General features: G+C 38.7%; 1 protein-coding gene across 1 annotated transcript; it reads left to right on the top strand.

Annotated features, from left to right (window-relative positions):
* Positions 1 to 1,308: 1,308 nt before the first annotated feature.
* LOC122565448 (cocaine- and amphetamine-regulated transcript protein) lies at positions 1,309 to 4,671 on the top strand. The gene is made up of 3 exons (XM_043721445.1): positions 1,309 to 2,317; positions 2,762 to 2,845; positions 4,174 to 4,671. Exons 1-3 carry the CDS (start codon positions 2,177 to 2,179, stop codon positions 4,279 to 4,281), a joined length of 333 nt encoding a protein of 110 aa, XP_043577380.1. The 5' UTR covers positions 1,309 to 2,176; the 3' UTR covers positions 4,282 to 4,671.
* Positions 4,672 to 23,470: the final 18,799 nt, after the last annotated feature.

Genomic DNA, 23,470 nt, shown 5'->3' with positions numbered 1-23,470 from the left:
TAGTTACTTTGCAGCCAGCTAACGGATATATTTTCTGGTATTTAGTGCACAGATTAGAAAAATATTTCAACATTTCAAAGTCTCCACCAAAATACAGATTTTAAGAGTTTGATTCCACAGCTGGGAAAATTCATAATATTAGTGAGCATAGATTGGAGTTATAGTATAGATGAGGCAGAATTATTACCACAGATAAATCTTGTTCTATACTGTGGCTTGTAAGTCTAGGTTGTTTTTGAATACCCTTTCACTAACAATAAAATAACAATTATTAATCACATTAAATATATAAGGAAGTTACATCATTTGCAGTTCAAAGTGAAGAATGCATTGTATATTATAGCAAAACTGCATTCTGTTCCACTGAGTATTATTTAAGTTGGAGTTAATTCTTTTTGTCATTCTAACACCTTTAAAGATGCCACAAAAGGGTATGGTACAAAGCTCATTATCAGGTAGCCTCTAACTTTGAACACATATCTGACTTAAATGAGCTTATAGTACTTCTGTACTTTAATAATTTGTGGGCTAGATTACTTACAGAGTCATACAGCACAGAAACAGACTCTTAAGTCCAACCAGTCCATGCTGACCAAGTTTCCCAAACTAAACTAGTCATACTTGCCTGCATTGGGCCCATATCCCTCTGAACCTTTTTTATTCATTACCTAGGTTAAAAAATGGGCCTCCTTCACTGCCGCTCCCTCACCACCAGACGCCTGGAGGAAGAACGCCTCATCTTCCGCCTCGGAACACTTCAACCCCCTTCAGGCTCTCTGCCTGTATTCCTGAAGAAGGGCTTCTGCCCAAAACATTGATTTTACTGCTCCTTGGATGCTGCCTGAACTGCTGTGCTTTTCCAGCACCTCTCTACTCTAGACTCTTATTCATTACCTATCCAAATGTCTTTTAAATGTTGTAACTGTACCTGTATCTACCACTTCCTCTGGCAGTTAGTTCCACATACAAACCACCCTCTGTGTGAAAAGGCTACCCCTCAGGTCTCTTCTAATTCTTTATCCTTGCACCTTAAAAAAAAGCTCTCTAGTTTTGAATTAGCCCACCCTAGGGAAAAGACCTTTGCTAATCATCTATGTTCCTCATGATTTTATAAACCTCTAAAAGGTCACCCCACAACTTTCCACTCTCCAGTGAAAAAAATCCTAGCCTGTCCATCCCGTACTTATGACTGAAACCCTCCAGTCACAGCAACATCCTCTCCAATTTGAACCCTCTCCAATTTAAAAATAATCTTCCTATAGTAGAGCAACCAGAACTGTACACAGTACTCCAAAACTGGCCTGCCAACGTCGTGTATAACCTCAACATGATGTCCTGACTCCGATATGCAATCGTCTGAGCAATGAAGGAAAGCACGTTAATCACCTTGTTAATCATCCTGTCTATCTGTGACACAACTTTCAAAGAACTGGGTCCCTGAACCTCTCGTCGTTCTGTTTGACAACAGTACTCAGGACCCTACCATTTACTGAATATGTTTTGTCCTTGTTCATCTTACCAAAATGAAATACCTCACATTTATCCAAATTAAACACCGTCTGCCACTCCTCAGCCCATTGGCCCAATAGACCAAGATGCCGACTTCATGGTGGAACTCCAGGGCTGTGAGGGGAAGTGGGGAAATGAAAAGGATTTCTGCAAGATCAGGAAAACACACCTGTTCACGAACGCACAAATTCAGTGAGAAGAGTCCTTTAATTGTTCCTCTTTATGCATGGACCTTTCTTTTACAAGTACACTACACATAGCTTGTTCAACAGAATGCAAACGTAAAGATTTTATTTCATTTCACGATCACTGATCCAATTTACAGGCTCATTATTCTCACGCTCTTTGCCTTTGACACTTCTATCTATTCTTACGTGTGTGTGGAATATATTACAATGGTTTTGAACAGTAATAACTCAAGAGCTCCTTTCCCTGCTTCCCTCGAGAATTCTTTCCTTCAATGAAGAATGAATGGAGGATTTTTCAAAAAGATTGTTTTCTTCAAAACCGAGAGCTGCGTTCACTCTGACGTCAATGTTCCCAGGTTCTGATTGATTTTTCTGGGGGCTTGTTTACTTCTGTCAAAATTGCCGTTTGCTATATAAAGGGCCGACCGAGTCAGAGTTTGGATCCGCTCTGTGGTAGCCGGGCTGTCTGTTTCAGCACCATGGAGAGTACTCGCCTTTGCCTCCTCACCCTGCTGGGCGCCGCTCTGCTCGTCAACTCCAATTGCCAGGAATCAGAGCTGCAAGCCAGGTCGGTAGACCGTTACTCAATCAAAGAGGACTCTTCTCAAGAAAAGGAGCTGGTAAGCCACCAAGGATTATCTAATTTAACTTTAAAAATTACAATTCATCCGCGCAAAGCTAGCTTCAGTTACTTAATTTAACTCCAAAGCTTCACATTATGGTAACGCATTTGATATTTGTTTAGCATTTTTAAATCTTCGGATACCCGGTTATTGGGATCCATTGAAAGAAATGCTTCGCTTTAAACTGACACCCTTATTTTGCTGACAGACCCCAGGAGAAGCGAATTAGGTAAGTGTGAGGACAAAGATGTGCGAAATATAACAAGGGATTTGCAGATATCTGTCAGGGGAGAAAGTTGAAAATGATCTATTATGGACAATTCTGCTTTATTGTCGGTAAAGCAACTTCATTTCGCTTGAACCGAACTCGTTTGTTCTGGAGAGCTTCTTCTGCCTTTTAATAATTTAATGCAAGAATATAAACTATTTGCTTTCACGCAGATTGAAGCTTTGCAGGAAGTGCTGGAGAAACTGAAAAGCAAGAGGATGCCAACCTACGAGAAAAAGTTTGGAATGGTCCCAATGGTAAGGTTTTTAAAACGAGTGGAGCAGAATTAAATTGTACTATTTTTAAATCTTAGTGTCCCTGAGACACACACACACACTATTCACATCAACAACATTGAGTCCTGTTTATTTTTGATTGTGTGCATCAACTGCATAAACAGTGAGTAGAAATCTCATTTTAAACTGATTAAATTGACAATTCCTTTACCAATATAATGGGATGGGCAATTGATGTGACCTGTATGATGACCTCTTGGAGTTTAGACTTAAAGGTGTGAAATAAATCTTACATTGAATACTTTTGAAGCAAGCAGACCAAAAGAAAATTTAGGTGAGGAGAAGTGGTTATGGTCAAACAAGTTGGAGCGTGTATACTCATTAATGACCAATAGCAGAATAGCACAAGGTATACCATTAACCATTAAACAATGCCAAAGGTAAGATAAGTGATTGCACAGTCTAGAATACTTATTAACCCGACATTATCTTGAACCAAGTGGAAGAATGCTGCACCATTCATTTGTCTCACAATAATTTTACACCATCAATAATTTAATAGAATAAATAAACAGGGCCAGTAAGAAACTATGACAGTAAAAGCAAAATAGATGCTTGAAATCTGAAATAGAAACAGAGAATGCTGGATAAACTCAGCAGGTCTAGCAGTATTGTGGAGAGAGAAACAGAGTTGAAATTTCAGGTCCAAAATGTTTTCTGTTCAGAACTTATTACCTGTACATACAACATATAACCTGTATATAAAACTGAACCAGTTGGATGAAGGATATTTCAATCCTTGGTTTGTGCTGCATTAGCTAATCTCAGTTAATCTGTGTGGTGGTTGCAGAATAACATGTTTTCTCAGTATGTAGGGTTGGAGTTAATAAAATTAGAAAGAAGATTCCATGCTTATGATTGCTATACAGTGATCACTTCTACAAAGTGCACAAATGTTGGCATCGTAAATGAGAACAGGACTTATTTCAGGTGCAATGCACTCAATGTTCATAACTTGCCAAGCTCAATGTATAGGTTAACACAAAGCAGCCTGTCTGGCATGATACCAATTATGCCAGAATGAGTCACACACATGAGTGAAATAATTCAAATTAGAAAAAAAAAGTTCTTCCCTTTTGACTGCTAGAACATTTTCTGACTTCAAATGAATGAATACCTGCTCTGATTTATAAGATACCAGGTGTACTTGTCTGCATACAGAAACAAAATTGCTACTTAGGAAAAACAATAAGTTCAGATCAATTTTATCTTTTTTTGATTGAATTTTCAACTCATATTTAATAGTGCAACAGAATGGAAGGATAACTTTTTAAATCTTTTTTTAACAGTGTGATGCTGGGGAACAATGTGCTGTAAGGAAAGGAGCCAGAATTGGAAGACTCTGTGACTGTCCCAGAGGAACCTTCTGCAATTCATTCCTCTTGAAATGTTTGTAACAATGTCCAAATCTGGGCACTCATAATAAAATATTGTTTTAAACGCATTTAAAAACTTGAAAAGTCAATTTGGCCAATCAAACATATTCTATTTACAAAAAAAAGGATGGTGAAAATGCATGGACTTGCAATTCTACAGTCTTGTAGATCTGTGTGGGAGGTAGTAACGTATGTTTCCGGCATTGCTGTGACACTGTTGTGGACAGTTGCGTCTTTTTTCTTATGGTAAAAAGTTGTTTCTGCCTGTACCAGTTAATGAGTTACAGATATTTCATGATATACTAAGTGTTTAACTTCCGGTCACAGAACAGTGTGACTTGTATTTATAAAACTGTATTTTTGTATTTAGAATGCATTAAACCTACTAATAAAATCAGTTCTAGGCATCTCTTTCTCTGTCAGAGGTTTCTTCATTCCAATCTTTTAATGTGAAACCAAGGATCAAAGGTATTACCCCAAATTGGTATTATATTTCTTTTAAAACGTTGGTAACGTGATATGTAAAAAATATATGAAATGAGTTATTTTTTCATTCAGAAAAGTATTAACATTTTATGTGAACATTTACTATCCAGAAATCAGAAATGTTCATATTCAACCCCAAATAACAAATCACACATTTGTACATCAGTATATTGATTGACACTTGTATGGAATATATTTCATAAGATGTACTGATAAAATCCAAGTATATGAAAAGAAAAAAAATACACTTCTGATATTTCACTCAAGCGGACATTATGAAAGATAAACAACATATCTTTGCTCATTAAAACAATGGTTTGCTATTTGATACTCATTGAAATACAGTACATTTTCTGTTGTTACAGTACCATTTTTTTTGTATTGAACAATGCATTGGTCCACATTTGAATTGAATTCAGTTTCTACTGACAAACATTGGAGTGTGACTCTTATAAGAGGTCTACAAGTTGTAAATCTTTTAGCTGAAAATCACTTTACAAGTTGTCTTGAAATTAGTCAACTAATATCCAATGAATAACTAGCAGCCCAATAAGTTCTTCCATTTGATATGGTGTTTTTGATACCATTGACTGCAAATGTGTTACATTTTTAGTAATGGATATTGATTAGTAATTGCAATTTACATAACATGAGAAATAGGTGCACACTATGGCTCATTCTTATCTCTTTGATAGGCAGGAACCAAAATGAGAACAGGATTCAGCACTGCAAGTACTCAAACTGTAAACCTAACACTGCAACAAAGACCTAAGTAATTCAGTAACTCTTTTCAATCAATGCTAACATAGCTTCTATCCTTTATTTCTTCAATAAAGAAACTTTTGCATTACAGCATTAGATGATCTCATTTTCTTGGATTTTGTTTTATATATAATGTCCTAATTTATTGAATATTATATATTCAAGTGTAATTTAAGGTCATTATCTCTCTATGCATTTACCCTAAGGTGCTTTAAAATATAATGAGATTTTAACCTAATGGGTAAAATGCAACAGAACTATCAGTTACTGTTTATATCTAGTAATAAATTTTGAATTTGCAAAATATTAGAAAAGCTCAGCACTGATGTTTATGATAATTGAATAATAATAATAATAATAATAATAGTAGGCAGCTTTGTATACATAGTACAGATTTCTAGTACAGATGGATAGGACTGTTGAATAGAAGAACAAGTCATAACTTATGGTTAATGCACACATAAATATTTCCCTTGGATAAGTAGCCAGCTAACAATATATAATATTGCATAATGACATATCATCCATCTTTTCATGCCCTAAACAATATTATCAGATACCTGAAGCAATGGTGTCTATTAAGGTAACTTATTATTTTAGGCAGTTTAACCTCTTTTCATATTGTAAACAAACTTACCATTTAAAAAGAAAATTAAAAATTACATACAAATCTCATTAAGAAGGAAAATAAGCAACAATCAGTAGGAAAAAAGTTAACTTGTCCCGAAGAAGTCGGGTATCACAGGAGAGGGAAGGAATCATTGGAGGTCAATGTCAGCTTTTTACCTCTTCACGACATTAAACAGGAGTATGGTTTTAAAACATTTTTGGCTGTAATGTAGGAAGGTGGATACATATGTTCAAATTCTATGTTTAATTGTGAAAGATTTCAGTGTTCAAAACCTTTGATGTTGTTAATCCATTGTAGCATAAAGTACATGTACCAATGGGATCTATGGTTACAAACTTTGGGCTACTTTAGTGAATGCTTAATATGCCACTGGGTGCTTTGTCATCAGTACCTGCAAAGTGGGCAATTTACAATAAAAGGATCCTACTTTAAGAAAGCTGTCAAAGGCATGATGAAGAAACATTTCAGCAAGCTAACACCAGGAGTGAAGATATAATTATGGAAGAGTAAAGATACAACATCTGCAGTAATTTGCTTTTATATTAATGTTTAATTCATGGCCACATTCCTTTCATTCATCTTGAAGTGGCCTCCACTTGTTTCTGAGAGTATTTCCCTGTCTCTTTTACATTTTTTAAACCATCTTTGCTTCCTATTTCCCTTCTTATGTTTGATCAGATATATTCTAAAACTTAATATCAGAGCCATGCCTCCTTCCTCAGCTCAACTATTTCCACCTGTAACTTAATTCACTTGGATTCCACTGAACCTCCACCTTTCAGATTCACCTACATTTGCAATGCTATTTAAAATTCATCAGTTCACTGAATCTGAGATCAGTACTCAAGCCTATATACAAGGCCGTTAAATGTAATCTCTGATCCTCATTCTACAGCAGCGCCAGCTCACTCTGTCCCAGGTTTCACTTCATCCTTAACCTTAACCTGTTTTTGTCAACAACTCTTGGTTACTGATACCCATTTGGATTTATCTTTCCTTTCACTTAGTCTGACATTATCCTTCCTTCCAGTGTTACCCGATACCATCTTCTCTCTATCCTCTCTGGCCTTCCCGTATTTGACCACAAATGATTAATCCTCAGCTACAGCATCAGTTTCAATACTTTATGCCACACCTCAATAAATTTTGAGTGTGGCAAAGTGCCGATCGCTTTTTCCATTATTTTCACGTCAGTGTTGACTCCTTTAGCTAGGAATCTGTTTGATTTTCTTCACTGGCAGCTGGGTTGACATCAGATGACACAATTTCTCCATTGTGCTCCCTCACTCTAACGTAACAGTGTCGATATGCAGTGTCTGCAGTCCAGCTTGAACACTGGTGTGAAAATTGCTGAAAATTGAAGCACTGATGTGATTTAGCAAACAGACTTTGTCACCTTTCAGTGCATGAATGCCAGTTTTCTAATCTACCTGGATCATGATGTCATAAGGAATTAAGGGCTACGGGGAGAATGAGGGTAAGTGGAGTTGAAATGCCCATCAGCCATGATTGAATGGCGGAGTGGACTCGATGGGCCGAATGGCCTTACTTCCGCTCCTATGTCTTATGGTCTTATGGTCTTATGACTCTATGACCTCATTGTCTCATCTCCTCTGGAATTCTTCCCTCCCCAGCCTCTAACTTGATAGTTCTCAAACTTGTATTGCCTACTATTTAAAGGCTCACAAGAAAGATTCATAATTTCAGCCTTTTTAGCCTTAAGGAATTGATTTCGTCCTATTCTTTTCCTTTGTCTAATCCCATTTCACCTAAATTGCAACTTTTCATTATCCTTCACTGCTTCAGTTGTTTTATATTTCTGGGCCCAGCTCTGTAACTTTCAGCACAGATGTCCAGTCCCCTCAACTTCCATCTCCCGTCTGGATAAAATACAGCCTGAGGAACTTCCAATCACTATCCTTTGCCACCCATCTGAATTTGATCTCACTGTGAGTACCTTTTCCTTTGACAAAACTCACTTGATCCCAGTAAAACATGTTGCTACGGGAACTGGTTTACATCCTAATTAAACCTTTTTGATTGCGACTATATGCAACAATCATTAGTAGTACAGAACTTGAATATTCATGAAAAGGGAGATATGTTGTTGAAGTCTTTCATCTTGCATTCATCAGGACAAACACAAGAATGCCAAATTTCAAACAATTATAATGATTTAAAATTGAGGAAAAATGGTGCTGATCATTGGCAATCCCACTTTGGATAAGGCATTGACATGGAAAAAGCAATTGCAAATTCTAGGCTCACCAAACTCCCAGATATTTAAAGAAAATGTTCAAGACTTTAACATATTTCTTTTGTTTGCAGAGATTAAATCCCCTTATGAACTTTTAGCAAGCATTTATGAGCCACACTATGAGCTTGATTGATTATCTTAAATTGGTTGTTACTGTACTTACTAACACACTAAGTTGTTCAGCAAACGTCGACTAATCATAGAATCACATTTAATAGTAGACTTACATTTTAGAATTTAAATGTGAACTGGTTGAATATAGTCTCTGTGTATGGCCTATAATGAACAACCAAAGGAACGTAATGTTTGATCCAATCTACCAATCATTGGGATATATGGCCTACACATGAGACATCACACTGGGACTGAAACTGATTAATTTTATTGCTCAATTGCATATTAGACAGAACATCATTATGATATGTGTGGAACTTTTTTTATTCCAGTGCTGCTCAGGTCTCCTCCAATGTGACTGAGAGAAAATGAAGACTACAAATGCTGGAGAATCAGAGTCAAAAAGTGTGACACTGGAAAAGCACAGTAGGTCAGGCAGCATCCAAGGAGCAGGAGAGTCGATGAAGGACTTATGCCTGAAGCGTTGACTCTCCTGCTCCTGCTGCCTCACCTGCTGTGCTTTTCCAGCACCTCACTTTTCGGTGCTTTTTCCAGTTCACTGATGGCTATAATGGTTTTATTTTCTGCTCTCACCCCTACTGGGAAAAAAAATCTTCACCATCTTTCTTCCATTTCCTTACCTTCCCTTGCCTTCACGTGATCACTATTCATTTCTTCCCCTTCCGTACTGATTTCCCTATTTCCATTTTTGGGGATAGTCTATCACTAATATCTGCATATTCAACTAACTTTCACAATTACTTTGACTTCAATTACCCCCAGTCTGTTTCCTGTAAGGAGTCAATATCATTCTCTGTATATCAAATCTGTTTAAATCTTGGAATCTTCCACACTAGTGCTTCCACATTCTGCCTTTTTCTCTAACAGGCAGTGGTTATGGTCTGAAACTGTTGAGTCCATTGTTTGAAAAAGTAGCTACTTAAAAGATGGATGTCTCTTGAGGTAACATTGAGTTTTACTGGAACCGTATAGGAACCTGAAGAAGAGAGGCCAGTGTGGAAATTTTAAATTATGGATGGTAGCAAGTTGGGGATCATCTTTGCACTTTGAGCAGAACTATTTTGCAAAGAAGTTATCTAATCTGAATTTGGTCATCCCAATATACACCAGATCACATTGTGAGCATGAATACAGTGCACTGAATTGAAAAATAAAACCAAGGAAAGCTCTGTTTCAATTGTAAGGAATGTTCTGAGCCCTGAATGGTGGGAAGAGAGGAGATAAAAGGGCAGGTTTTGCATTTCCTGCACTCAGACAATAAGACACATGTGAAGGGAAGGAGTATTAAGTGATTGGACAGTGATTCAAGGCATCATGGAGGGAATGATAATTTCAAGCAGTGAATGGACGGAGGGAAACAGATATTTCATGTTGGCATTAGTGGCTGCAATAGAGAAGAATGATCAGTTGAATGTGGAGGTTAATGGCGTGGAAGGTTAGGACAAAATGAACTTTATAGCAATTCTGGGAGAGAGGAGAAGAGGTGTGAGCATAGGATTGGAATTTCATAAGAAATAAATGTAGGAGGAAGTCTTTTGGCCCTTCAAGTCTACTCTGTCACTTAGGAGAAAGTGAGGACTGCAGATGCTGGAGATCAGAGCTGAAAATGTGTTGCTGGAAAAGCGCAGCAGGTCAGGCAGCATCCAAGAAGCAGGAGAATCGACGTTTCGGGCATGAGCCCTTCAAATTCCTGAAGAAGGGGTCATGCCCGAAATGTCGATTCTCCTGCTCCTTGGATGCTGCCTGACCTGCTGCGCTACTCTGTCATTTAATAAGATCATGGCTGATCTGATGGTGCTCTTAACTCCACTTTCCTGCTGGTATCTCATAACCCTTAACCCCATAGAGAAAAAAAAACTGTCTTGCTTGGCCTAGATTATATTGAATCACCTAGTCTCCATTACTCTTGAGGGAAGAAGGTTTCAAAATCCTTGGAACAATATCACTGTTTCAAATCCCTTCACAGGGGATGTCCCTACACAGTAAGGACTGTAGTAGTTCAAGAAAGCAGTTATACCACTTTTCCAGGGCAATTAGGGCTGGGCAATAAATGCTGGTCTAGCCAGTGATGCCTCTGAACAAATAATAACGAGAAACCAAGCAGGTCTGGCAGCATCTGTGAGAGAACCAGTTAACGTTTCAAATCTGGTATGACTCTTCTTCAGAAGTTCCGGTTTTACAGAAAGATCACTGGACTTGAAACGTAACCCTGTCTCTCTCTTCACGATGCTGCCAGACTTTCTGTATTTCTCCTGCATTCTCTGTGTTCATTTGAGATTTCCAGCACCCAGAATTTTCAGCTTTATTTAAATAAAGAAAGCCTCTGCAGGAGAAGTTCTTGTACATCAGCAATCATGTGGGAAATGGGATGGAGCTGTTAATGGCTCTGTCAGCCATAGTGGTGGAGGGAGGAGAGGAATTCTCTCCTTTGTGTAAAATAGGCTCGGTCCATTTACATCTCATCTGGATCCATCTTTTAGTTTCTTTGTTTGTCCCAGTACTGTCTATCTTCGCCTTGTACTATCATTACTTTTGCCATGTAAATACTATCAGAGATCATTCCCCCCTATGGAGTACTGCGTACAATTCTGATCACCCTTCTATAGGAAGGATGTTATTAAACTGGAAAGAGTTACTTACAATGATGTTATTGAGACTGGAGAGGTTGAGTTGTAAGGAGAATCTGGATAGGCTGGGACTCTTTTCTCCCCCCAGAGGGTAGGTGATTGAGCCGTGGCCTTAGAGAGGTTTAAAAAACCATGAGAGGCATAGATAAGATGAATAGCCAAGGTCTATTCCCCAGGGTAGGGAGTCTGAAACTAGAGGGCATAAGGTTTAGTGTGAGATGGGAAAGATTTAAAAGGGACCTAAGGGGAAACTTTTTCATGGAGAGGGTGATGCATATATGGAACAAGCTGCCAGAGTTCTTTGGAAGACTGCATATCTCCTAAAGATGTTTGAGGAAATCTTTCAGGTTTCTGACTACTGAATGGCATTATATAAACTGTTTAGCCTATACAGTCTGCTCCAGTGTTTATCCAATTAAAGCTCTTCCCCTCTTTCTGGACTGAAATCTAGCATCATAACATCCATTCAATGTTCCCTCATGCGCTTGTTAAACTTCCCTTTAAATTGATCACTTCAACCATCCCTCTAGTAGCAAAGTCCACATCTTCACATTCAAAGACACATCTGAATTCCCTATCATATTTCTTCGTAAGTATGTTATTTTCATAGTCTCTGGTTATGCTGTTCTTTGCAATTTTAAATTTTATTTTTGTATCTTTTCCATCAAAACCTTTCAGAATTTTAATGACTCCAGAGACCACTCATCAGTCTCCATTATTCAAGAGAAAAGGGAGACAGCCTGCTTTCTTTCACTGAAATGGAAGCCTACACATGTCTGATATCATTCTTATAAATCTTCTCTGCATCCCTCTCTAACCCCCATGCCTCAAAACCTTTTTAATATGCATCAAAACCACACACAATACTTTAAACAAGATTCAGAAGACCTAAACAAAGTCCAGAAAAACATCTAAATAAGGTTTGATTTGGGTTTAGCAAATCATCCCAATCTTTCAAGTCATTTACTTTAAAAATAAAGCTTTGCACCTTTTTTTGTTAATCTGTGACCCACTGTGGCAGCGCTCACAGCTTTGCTACATTGGTGGGCAGCCTCCACTGTATCCTGTTCACTGATACGCAATTTGTATCCTTCTTCAAGTAAACTGAAATAATGCCATAGAGGCCAATACCCTGTCAACAAGTCACCCTTTACTTACTCGTGCATAGTACTGGTCCAGCTCCCTCAGAGCCAGCTCTCATACTGAACAGAACTCCTGGCACTCCTGCTTATACCTGTCAGCCAGGGTTCTCTGAGTGGACCAGATTACCAGCCCCAGTCAGGGAACTCCTATTCTATGAGGTCCACCTGCCTGACCTCACTACAATCAAGACATAAACAAGCAAGCAATAGCAGAGAGAGAGAAATATCTGGTTCCACAGACTGGCAGGATTTCTGCAGGTGCCAGGAGCAAATTGACGGAACACATATTCCACTTCAAGCCCCATGTAATAGTCTCCTCGATTCTATAAAAAGGAAATGTTTTCATTCTATTGATGTTGGGTTAGTGATCCCAATCACATGTTTATTCCTTTCAGTGCCACGTATCTCAGGAAACTGCTGTACTAATTTAATCATGCATCAATTCTCCATTCCTGTTCTCTTGGTGTGGAACTTTTTATCTCCATTGTAACTTGGTGAAATGTCTGGCCCCCACTATCATAGCTGATGAATCCAATAAAACCAGCGCACACAGAAAGTGAATAAAAGGAATAATAAGGCAAAAGGGCATAACAAAGCTAATGCCAGTAATGGAGGTGGCATAGTGCAGATCATAGGAATCCTCAAATCCGACACCAGATGTCTGGATTTTCTAGATAGCAGTGCAAAACAGGCAATCTACATATCAAGAATCATTGACATTTGCTGGTAATATCACACTGAAGAAACACTAATTGCAAACTGAAAGGAATGATGGAATGCAATCCTCTTCACAATATGAGGATCATTCAGAGGAAGCAGAGGATTGTAATGAAACATCAGCCCAAAGTGCAATTGATGGTCCAGTCTTTCATTAATCAAAGAAGGATTTCATGTCTGAAAACTCACCCCAAAACTTTCACAAAGTTTTTTATTGAGACACTTCTGATAAGTTCCCTCAGAAAGTAAAGTCTAAATTTCCTCAGTCACAGAAATAGAGCATACTGTATTTACATGAGAGAAATGTATTCACTGCAAAATAACAATTTTAATCATGCTCTCTGAAACCATCCAATATTCTTAATAATCCAGTATTTTCCTGATACACTAATCTATGTTGTGTTCCCTGAGTAAGAAGAGGTTGCGTAGTGGGCTAGGCACTTTAGAAACCCAAAATAAATTGTTTCTCAGGAAACAGATTGTGCATTCTGAAATGGAAAGGGATGAAGTATTGATCAGCCATGATTTAATTAAATAGTAGAACAGGCTTGAGGGCTGAATGACCTATTCGTGGTACTAGATTCTCAAGTTCCTTCAGTATTTCTCTTTCATCAAAGACATGTCTGAAAACATTTAGACATAAAGCTCATTGCTCGTCTCTGGAGAGGTGGTATCATATGTGCCCATTATTATGTTCTGACTATTCATCATGGGAATGGGCGAATCAGTTAGGAATGCTGGAGATGGTCCTGACTGCCTCTGCCTTCTCTCTCAAACTGTCTTGCATCATCCCTCTTTGCCCAGCAGGCATCCTCTGTTGGACCTCCCTTCAGGCAGTTACTGTCCTTTACTAGCTGCAGCTTTAGAAAGCTTTCCCAAAATAACTAATTCATACCCTGAGTGGAATCACTGTGGGATCATGTTGGCATTTTGCTTACCTTGTCAGTGGGGTAAGCACTTAACCCCTCTTGACAAGTGATAAGAAAGTTTGGAAGGGACAAATGACTGGAGAAAATCCCACAGAATGTTAATGGAATTTAAAATGGGGAGGGGGAAGGTGTTGGAATAAAGGTCCTGAATCCATCTGAAATATCTTTAGTGCATGATATTCCAAAAATAGAGACCATTTTTACTTCAGTTTTTACGATGTTCTTAAAATAAAACTCAGGACACTAACAAAACACTAATACTAACTCCGTGAATTATGTAATTTCATCATTAAAACAAACCTATTGAATCCATAATTTCAGCACTCATGAGCTGTCAAATCTTTCTCACGACTCTGTTGTTTATATCAGATTTCTTTTCTTTCAAGGGAACAGGTAATTTTTAACCTACCTTAATTGCGGAGTATCATGAGTGTGACTCATCAAGCCGAAGTCAGCTGTCTCTCATTTGTCTCTAGAAATATCCAGCATCTTAAAAACGTTGCAAAAATCTTTGTAGGAGTGAAGAGAGTTCACATTCAGCTCCTATCACTTTTATTCCTCTTTATTAGTAACACAGTCCACATACAGCAAAAGAAATGCACAGGAAATATATTAAACATATTTGTGAAATGTGAAGGCTATAAAGTTTGACTTTGTACTACTTGCAGTTTTGGTGTCACAGGTGCAATTAATGGTATCCGAGGTCCCTCTGTTAACTTCTGGTATCAAGTGCCACCTTTGGGAATGTGTCAACATGCGTTTTGGACATATGTGCTGGAAAAAAGCAGGGCAGGTAGCTTGTCTCATTATTTAAGGGGCTAAAACTAACTTGATACAAGCTACCAGAATTTGAATATATTTTCAAGGTACAGCAAATAGCAAAGTTCTTTTCCTGGGGGGTTGGGGCAGCGGGGTTCAAAATTAGAGGGCATAATTTTGAGGTGAGAGAAGAAGATTTAAAAGGGACCTGTGGGACTACTTTTTCAGACATAAGGTAGTTCATATGTGGAATGAACTGCCAGAAGAAGTGATAGATGCTACAACAGTTAAAAGACATTTGGACAAGTATGTAAATAGGAAAGGTTTAGAGAGACAGAGACCAACACAGGTAAATGGGACTGGTTTAGTTTGGGATTATAGTTGGCATGGACAAATTGGGCCAAAGAGTCTGTTTCTGTGCAGTATGACTCTATGACTCTATGACCACCTTCTCAAGGGCAACTTGGGATGGGCAATAAATGCTGGCCCAGTCAGTGATGCCCACCTCCCACGAGTATAAAAGAATGTTGGCAGATGGTATTTTGCTAGTTTTGTCAGCGGGATAAGAATTCAGCCCCTGTTCACAAATGGTGAAAGGTTTTTGTGGGACAAATGGCCAGAGGAAGCCCTGCAGGAGGTAAAAGGGACATTACCATTTTTGTCCTTGTTTATGTCCTCCTTAAACATGTCCAGCCGAACATGAATTCAGCAAGGGGAGAAAGCTTACAGCGTCAACAACCTACAGGTTAGATCATTTTACTTTCTACTGGCTCTGTATGAATTAATATAAGTGCTGAGTGTTTTGAAGAGTTGATTCTAGTTGCTGATATCTGCAGGGGGTAGAACAATATATGGACAAGGCATTGGCCGTGACTACAAAGATTTTGTGAACACCAATTGCTCTTAGGACTGGGGAGCTCAAAGCAAACACCCCTCAACTGCAGCAGGAGAAAGACCTGGTTGAGACTGAAGAAAAGGTGCTCACAAAGGTTTGAGGTGGTGCTGGTGAAATGCTTTCCGCAGGAAACCTTATCCAACCTGGGTCACCAGGAACACTTCACTTCTTGGTCATCTATGCCAGCAGCTGTTTGTGCATCTCCTGCCATTCATTAAGGAAGTGATGACAGAATGTTGCCATTGTTTGGAACCAGAGTTGCATCATCAGATCAGGGGAAGGATAGTGCTGCCAGAGGCTGTATAGGCGATTGTGACCATGAATTTCTTCATGTTAGCATCTTTCCATGATGGTACAGGTGAGATATAGAACATTGTACATGTAGTAGCATTTAGGTAAATGGAAGATTGTCATTAAGGGACAAGATTAGTTGAAATTATAATGATGCAGCCCAGTGCAGAACTCCCTTTTGAATAGGAACATACCTGAGCAGGAGTCTCGCGACGATGCCTGACTAACACCACTGTTGTAGGATAAAGTTGGCATGGAATTGTTGTTTGTGGAGGCATGCATTTCAGGAATGTAGACTGAAAATAGCAAGTATGATCAATAATAGAGAGATGAGAAGTTGTGGGACCATTGTGCGATGCAAATTTGGGATTGTATTCATGGGAACTGAGGTTTGAGTTGATTGTAGAGAGATTTTGTTGAATTTTTGAGTTGGTTGTACAGGGTCCTCCTGTATTGTCATTGGAAAGGCTGAAGAATACCTCTCAAATATCTTCAGCTATTGTCAGGCTGGAGAGGTTTTGGCCCTTGTGCTTCAATTTTAAAGATTTTATACACATTCTTACATGTCAGTCCATGCCAGCAAGAAATGTTTCTAATAATTGGAGTGACATACACTTGCAAAATCAGTTGTGGTCAGATCACCATGCTGCCAGAATGCTGTGTGTAAAGAAAACAGAGGTGCAACATTATTATCTATATTATTAACTCCCAGCTGAATCAAACTCTCTTATGATAATTGGCAGGTCTACTAATCTCTAATGAGTCAAATAATGAGCATAAAATCACACGGAAGTTAAAATCTATTCAGCCCAATTCATCTATCCTGGTATTTGTGCTCTGCACAAGTTTCACCTCATTCAACAATGTATCTTCCTGTTCCGTTCTCTCAACATGCACTTCTCTTGATTCCCTTAAAGAAACCTTGAACTTGTTCAAGTCTGAACATTAGATATTTTCAAGAAGGAAATACATATAGTTCTTGGGGCTAAAGGAATCAAGGGGTATGGGGTGAAAACAGGAACAGGATGCTGCGTTGATGATCAGCCATGATTGTTCTGAATAGCAGAGTAGGCTCAAAGGACTGAATGGCCTACCCTTGTTCCTAGCCATGTTATATGTCACAACTAGTCCTTGTGAGGGTGCATTCCATATTCACCACTTTCTGAACAAAAAGGTTCCTCCAGAATTCCTTATTGGAGTTTTGGATATGCATAAAATCTGCATAAATCATAGTTCATATGATAAGAAGTGAAAAGGTAAGCATTATTTCATTTTGCTTTAAAATTATGTTAAATGAACATTATCTGCAATTTGGGTTGCATGCGTATGAAGTACTGCTCATACAACACCGATGGTGCAATTAGCAGTATCTGTATTTTCAAATAAAGCTAACATCCATTGTCAAAGATTGCAATTAAAATGAAAGTGACAATGTTTTTACAGATATGGTGCAAAATGCCTCAGTTGTGACATTTATGGACTGTTTTTGCATATTTATGTTTCCAGCCCCTTCTTTTTACTATATGTGGATGTAACCTTAAAAGGTTGAAAAAGAAACAACAAAATACACTCTATTTTTCTGACTTCCTTGAGCACTTCTGAATGCACTATTATAGTTTCCCTTCCTTAGCAAGTAATTGCATCTCTAACAAATGGGTTTTGCTAGCTTCAATAACATGTGTCATCCTCTTTCTCCTCAGTACGAGACTAATAAGGCTGCTGGCAAGCTTTTCTAATTCCCCCGGGATAGTATTCTTCCTCACTACAAGCTTCCTTGTCCCATCGAAATTGTTTCATAAATTTCGCTCACATTCACATTCATTCGACAACAAAGTTACCTGATCCCGTCGTAATTACCAAAATGATATCACCTTTAGGACACTAACGTGGAGAAAACTACGTCTTTCCTTGTCTATTAATGAAAACCAGTAAACACAATTTTAATCTACAGAAATGTGCAAAATGAATTCCAATTAAAGGTAGCTAGGCAATGTGAGAGTGCTCCCCTAAGTATGGGAACTTCAGATCTAAATATGTACGTATAAATTGGCTAAAATTCTGAAACAAAAAAGCTTCACAAAGACCATCATTATTCAGGATTGTTATCATTACACTTACATCTGACATCGTTAGAAAGGAAGTCAATTGAAGATGGAAATTTTGTGATTTATTCTGCTTTACCTCCATCTTCCGTGACCTTGTTACTGGATCGGAACTGTAATGATAACCCTTGAAACACAAATTTTGGGGTCGGCTAGCTCAGTTGACTAGACAGTGACGTCAATAACGTGGGTTGAACTGTTGTACTGACTAAGGTCACCATCAAGACCCTCCCTTCTCAGCCCTTGTCTGAGACATAATGACCTTCAGCTTAGACTCACCACCCATCATCACTCTCTAATGAGACAGCAGCCCTGGGACTACATGATTTTCACTTGTACACGTTTCAGAGAAAAACAAACTGGCAATTTATGGTTTGTGATTTGATTGTCACTTTTCAAATCCACTTTCATGATTCTGTTTGTGCGAAAGTGATTTTATACATTTGAACGGATCTTACAAGTTGAAGGATTTTATACGTCACCAAACCAAATTTAAAAAGTATGATAGGGTTTACAAGTTTCATTAGGGAGTGGTGAAGTCTCATATCCATTCCACATACACAAAGCAGGAAGATTTTAACCAGGTAGTTACTACTCCTTTTAATCTCAATATCAGATTTAAATTTAACAATTGTCCCAGAGTTCACTAAAATAGCGTTGACTGCATTTTCCCTAGATTGTATGGTAGTGAATTCCCCAGAGTCGCCACTCTCTGGGTAAAATCATTTTTCCTCACCCCAGTCCTAAGTGGTCTCCTCATACTTAGACTGTGACCCTGGTTCTAGATTCTCTGCATCATCCACAACATTCTTTTTGCATCTATCCTGTCCATCCTATTAGAATTCTATAGGTTTCTGAGACAACCTTCCCCCGCCCCAATTCTTCTGAACGCCAACAAATATAATCTGAACTGATTCAACCTCCCTGCGTACCCTCTATAGCAAGAATTGTCTTCCTCAGATAAGGAGATCAAAACTGCACACGGTACTCCAGGTACGGTCTTACCAAGGTCCTGCATAATTGCAGCACCATCCCCGCTCTTGTACATGAATTTCTCACTGTGAAGACTATCATACTATGTGTCTTCCTTACCACCTGCTGCACCTGGACACTTACTTTAAGTGACTGGTGCATGAGGACACCTAGCTCTTTGAATATTTCTCTTTTTCAATTTATTACCAGTTACATAATAATCTGCCACTTTGTTTTTGCTCACAAAATGGATAATCTCACATTTGTCCAAATTGTACTGTAGCTGCACTCACTCAGTTTGTCCCAATCATACTGAGGTAGCTCTGCTCCCTCCTTGCAGCTCACCCTTCCACCCAGCTTCCTGTATACAAGCTTGAAGATATTACATTAAGTCCCCTCATGTAAACATCATTAATAGATATTGTGAATAGCTGGGGACCTAGCCTTGAACCTTACAGTACCCCGAGTCACTGCTTGCCATTCAGAAAGAAACATGTTTGTCACATTTATACTTGGAAATTAGAAGGTATAAGGTCAAAGAGAAGGTTGTTTATCTATTATTTACAAAGGGCAACTAATTTTGTTGGAAAAGCTTTTAAGACGGGACAATAGATGTATGTGTGACTTAATTGTTGGACAAGTGGATTTTGAAAAACCCTTGGATATGTGCTGCAGATTGTGGAGTATTAGCCTTCGAGCTTAAGTTCTTTTTTGCAGTATATATACTTAGAACGGGCCTTTGTGGAAAGGCTTGCAAGGAAAGGCAGTGAAATCTATCTCCTTTGTCAAAAAGAGAAACACACTTAAACCAAATGAAAAAGCTTTTGGCTCTCAGTTTTAGGAAATCAGAGGAACTGTGAGCAGTCAACCTAATCTGTCTTCTGAATTTGAACTATTGACCTACGAAGGTTTTGTTCCTTTTTTCCAATTTTTCCCATCTTTAAGCCTGCTGCAAAGCTGTGTCCTGTCCTATTTGTGTAAGAATGTGTCTGTGGGGGATTGAGGAGGCAAGAGGTTAATGTTGCAAAATAGTTTAGTTGATAACCTGTTTTGCCACTTGTCTAAAAAATAAGTTTGTTATAAATAAACAAGTTATTTTAGTTAGTTGAAGAAATCCCATTAAAGTCTATTTTGTTCCAGATAATAGCTCAAACAAATTGACAACTTTGGGTGATTAAATAAAATTTACACTCTTATTATTGCACGTACGTATAGTGCAGCTAATTTCCAGGGCATTCTTCCTGTCAGAGTCAGAACAATTTGGAGTTTTAAGCTGGAGATTCCATATTAATTTGCAAATTCTTCATTACTGCAGTGACATCAAGGTTCACTCGCTTTGATTTGGCTAAATGTTCCTTTTGTTGATGGATGCAAAACAGTTCTCTCTTTCTTACAGCCTCCTACTCTTACCACAGTCTACCTCGCTGTGTAGCCTCCCACTCTCTTCCAATCCCATGCAACCATCCCTCTCTAACTCTCAGTTCCATGCAGTCCTTCGTCTTCCCTCAGACCTGATCCTCACACCCCGGCCTCAGCAAACACTAGGCTCCAAGAATGGGAGAGGACCATTCTGTAATTGGAGGAGCAGCTCCTTTCAAATTCTACTGATGCCAGGGTGAGTGTTGACTTTTGCTTGATTGGTTCTCCCCTTCCCCACAGGCATGATGTTCCTCGGTTCTTATTTGTGGGCCTCGCCTGTTTTCTGAGAGTCAGCAACTCTTGATGTCCTTTAGTGTGACAACAGAAGGGAATGTAGCTAAGACTGGACATCACCCAGCATTCACTCTGGCTGTCCAAGCCAACAGCCACAGGGACTTGGGCTCTCACTCCAGAAGAATCAAATCACTACAACCAACCCCTGACCTTCCCTGATCTCTTCAATCCTCAATCACTGCAGACCCATCCTCCTTGCTTTACACCATCATCTTTGCCTTTGCCCCTAACCTCGCACCAACTCAGCTTCCAATCCTACCCCTGGACTCTGATCTTGTTTGTGGTCTTCGATCACCCCTGACCTCAGCCTCCAATATACAACCTGACTGATCACTGGAATTCAATGCTTTTCCCCCTGCTTTGGCTTGCCTGATCTTCCCTGGCTCCAGACTCTGATCTTCCCTTATCCGTTGCCTTGCAACCTCTCTGGCTTCACCACATCATTTCCTTGGAGCTTTGGACAACAATCTTCCTTGCCACCATCACTGACCTCCCTGCTCTCTGCTCCCCAGCTGCAGCAACTCAAACAGGCTGCCCCACACAAAGGTCCTGCTGTTAGATTGTGGTTAGACCTGAGGGAAGCCCATTTCTCTGAGTCTCTCAAACTCAAAACCTTCCAATAACCCAAGCTTACCCTAAACTTGCACTCTGTCACTGTGTGAATATTAATCACATTATTTAAAACTAGTTTATGTAGATGTATAGTGACATTCTGCAATGCTTCACCTGCTTCTCCACCTTAACTCTGGAGAGATAGAATTAGAATGTCTGAAAGTATAGCAAAGTCCCACTTTCTCCTGCTCTTTGCTGGCTTGCACCGAGCAGGTAGCCTTTGTCCACCATATTGGAAATTTTCAGAAGGCGTTTGAGTGCCTGATAAATCAGGGTCATGAATTTCTAAACCATTGTTACATCAATGAATCAACCTTTTAGGAAAAAGAAATCGTTAAAAGTTGTTGCACATATTTAAAAAGCATCTATTTTTCGAAGCTTGTTTTGCCTGTTCCGCTATTCAATATGATCATGGCTAGCCATCAACCCAGTTCACACTTTCTCCACTATTATTTGGTCCCTTTAGCCCAAGGCAATATAACTATCTCCTTCTTGTAAACACTATTCAAATGCAATATGATATTGTTAGCAATACAGGATAAGGGATGATAATGAATTTCACTGCATTCCATCAAGGTACAGGTTTTAGAATTATTTAGATCTGCCATTAAGAACTTGGTGACAGAGAAAATATTTCAGAAATGTTTAAGTATAAATGACTGGGCACAGAAAATAAATTCTTAAGCATGAGTCAGAGAATTAAATAATTTAGTTACAGCTGGTTGTCAATCAAGTTAAATGCAAATTACTTCTGGTAATTAATTTTCAGATGGCATAACCTTTTACAAACCAATGCTGAAGTGACAATCACTGCAATTTATTATAGATACCAATTTGCTGCTCAAGCAACATGTACAACCTTTTGCAAGACTCTGTTGTCATGCTCTACGCAATCAATTAAAATCAATGCAGGAAAACAAAGTAGGAAATGGTTATTTTCTCTAGTTTAGAAGAAAAGAAACATTTGCATTTAGGAATCTCAGGATGTCTGAAAGCCTTTTACAACTAAAAAAGAACTTTTGAAGTTAAGCCTGTCATGTAGCGGGTGAGAAGCCCAGTTTGTGCACAGCAATCTCCTACAACAATAATCAATCTTAACCTGTTGAATGAGGGATAAATTTTGGACAGGGGCAAATGAGAATACTAATTTTTTTCAAAAAGTGTTAGTGATTTTATTAAACCCCATCTGAAATCAGTGGTTGGTCTTGGTTTAACATCCCATTTGTTCGTGTTTATTAAAATGTTAAGTATTTTTGGCCGACATTGTTTTTGATCATTTATTCCGTACACAAGAAGGTAATTATATTTAAATAGAGGTCAAACCTACACTTGTCATGAGCACTTTAATAAGTTAACTGCACTCCATAAATCTCACACCCCACTAATTGCTATCTCCCCATATTTACAGAACCAATTCACATCTAATTTACTTTAACTAATATATCCACCACCCATTCTGGGGTTCCATTAGGCTTGTGATATTCCTTCAGACCATATTGCATTATAACAAACTGTAGATGCTGAATCCATCCCAAAGCAATGCAATTACACCATCTTCTTTCTTCTGGTGTTAAGTATAATATATTAAACACAGCGGTGGATAGAGATGCTGGCTTTTAGTTGCAAAGGACCCAAGGCTTAAAGGTGTTGCTAATTCAATAAGGAATTGTGAAGGTGACTCAGATGGAGAATGGACATGGCTGTGCAATTGAAGGATCGTTCCTGCTCTCATGGTGAGCAGCAGTACTCATGCTTTGTGTGAAATCAAAGGTGCACAGTGGTGCCACTGATATGTATGTCAGCAACTGTCAAAGGAAAAGAAAGCTCATGGCCTTCAGTCTCCAACCCTTCACTGGGATGTTACACATTTTCAGCAATTATAGATTTTTCAAAAAATCTATTGCATTAGGCAGACTCATGGAAAGGGAAGATGAAAATTTCAGGATTTTAGACCTCAGGAGTATAGTGTGGGAAAATGTGAAGTTGTTCACTCTGGAAGGGAGAATGAAATAAAAATACTATTTAAATAGAAAAAAGCTTCAGCAAAAAGGGACTTGTGTGTACCTATGCATGAGACACAGAAAACTAGCACACAGGGGCAGCAGGTGATCAGGAAAACTAATGGAATGTCGGCCCTTATTTAAAAGGGTTTGGAGTATAAATATGCAGTAGTTCCCCCC

Source organism: Chiloscyllium plagiosum, chromosome 2 (assembly GCF_004010195.1).
Source record: "Chiloscyllium plagiosum isolate BGI_BamShark_2017 chromosome 2, ASM401019v2, whole genome shotgun sequence".
In the NCBI taxonomy this organism is placed as follows: domain Eukaryota; kingdom Metazoa; phylum Chordata; class Chondrichthyes; order Orectolobiformes; family Hemiscylliidae; genus Chiloscyllium; species Chiloscyllium plagiosum.
Note: the sequence above shows the minus strand (reverse complement) of the source record. Positions and strands in the feature narration are given on the sequence as shown.

Excerpts from the sequence above, each read along its gene's own strand:
- LOC122565448 (XM_043721445.1), top strand. The coding sequence starts at position 2,177 with ATGGAGAGTACTCGCCTTTGCCTCCTCACCCTGCTGGGCGCCGCTCTG. Across the intron at positions 2,318-2,761 it reads CTTCTCAAGAAAAGGAGCTG|ATTGAAGCTTTGCAGGAAGT; the intron begins GTAAGCCACCAA and ends GCTTTCACGCAG. Across the intron at positions 2,846-4,173 it reads AGTTTGGAATGGTCCCAATG|TGTGATGCTGGGGAACAATG; the intron begins GTAAGGTTTTTA and ends TTTTTTTAACAG.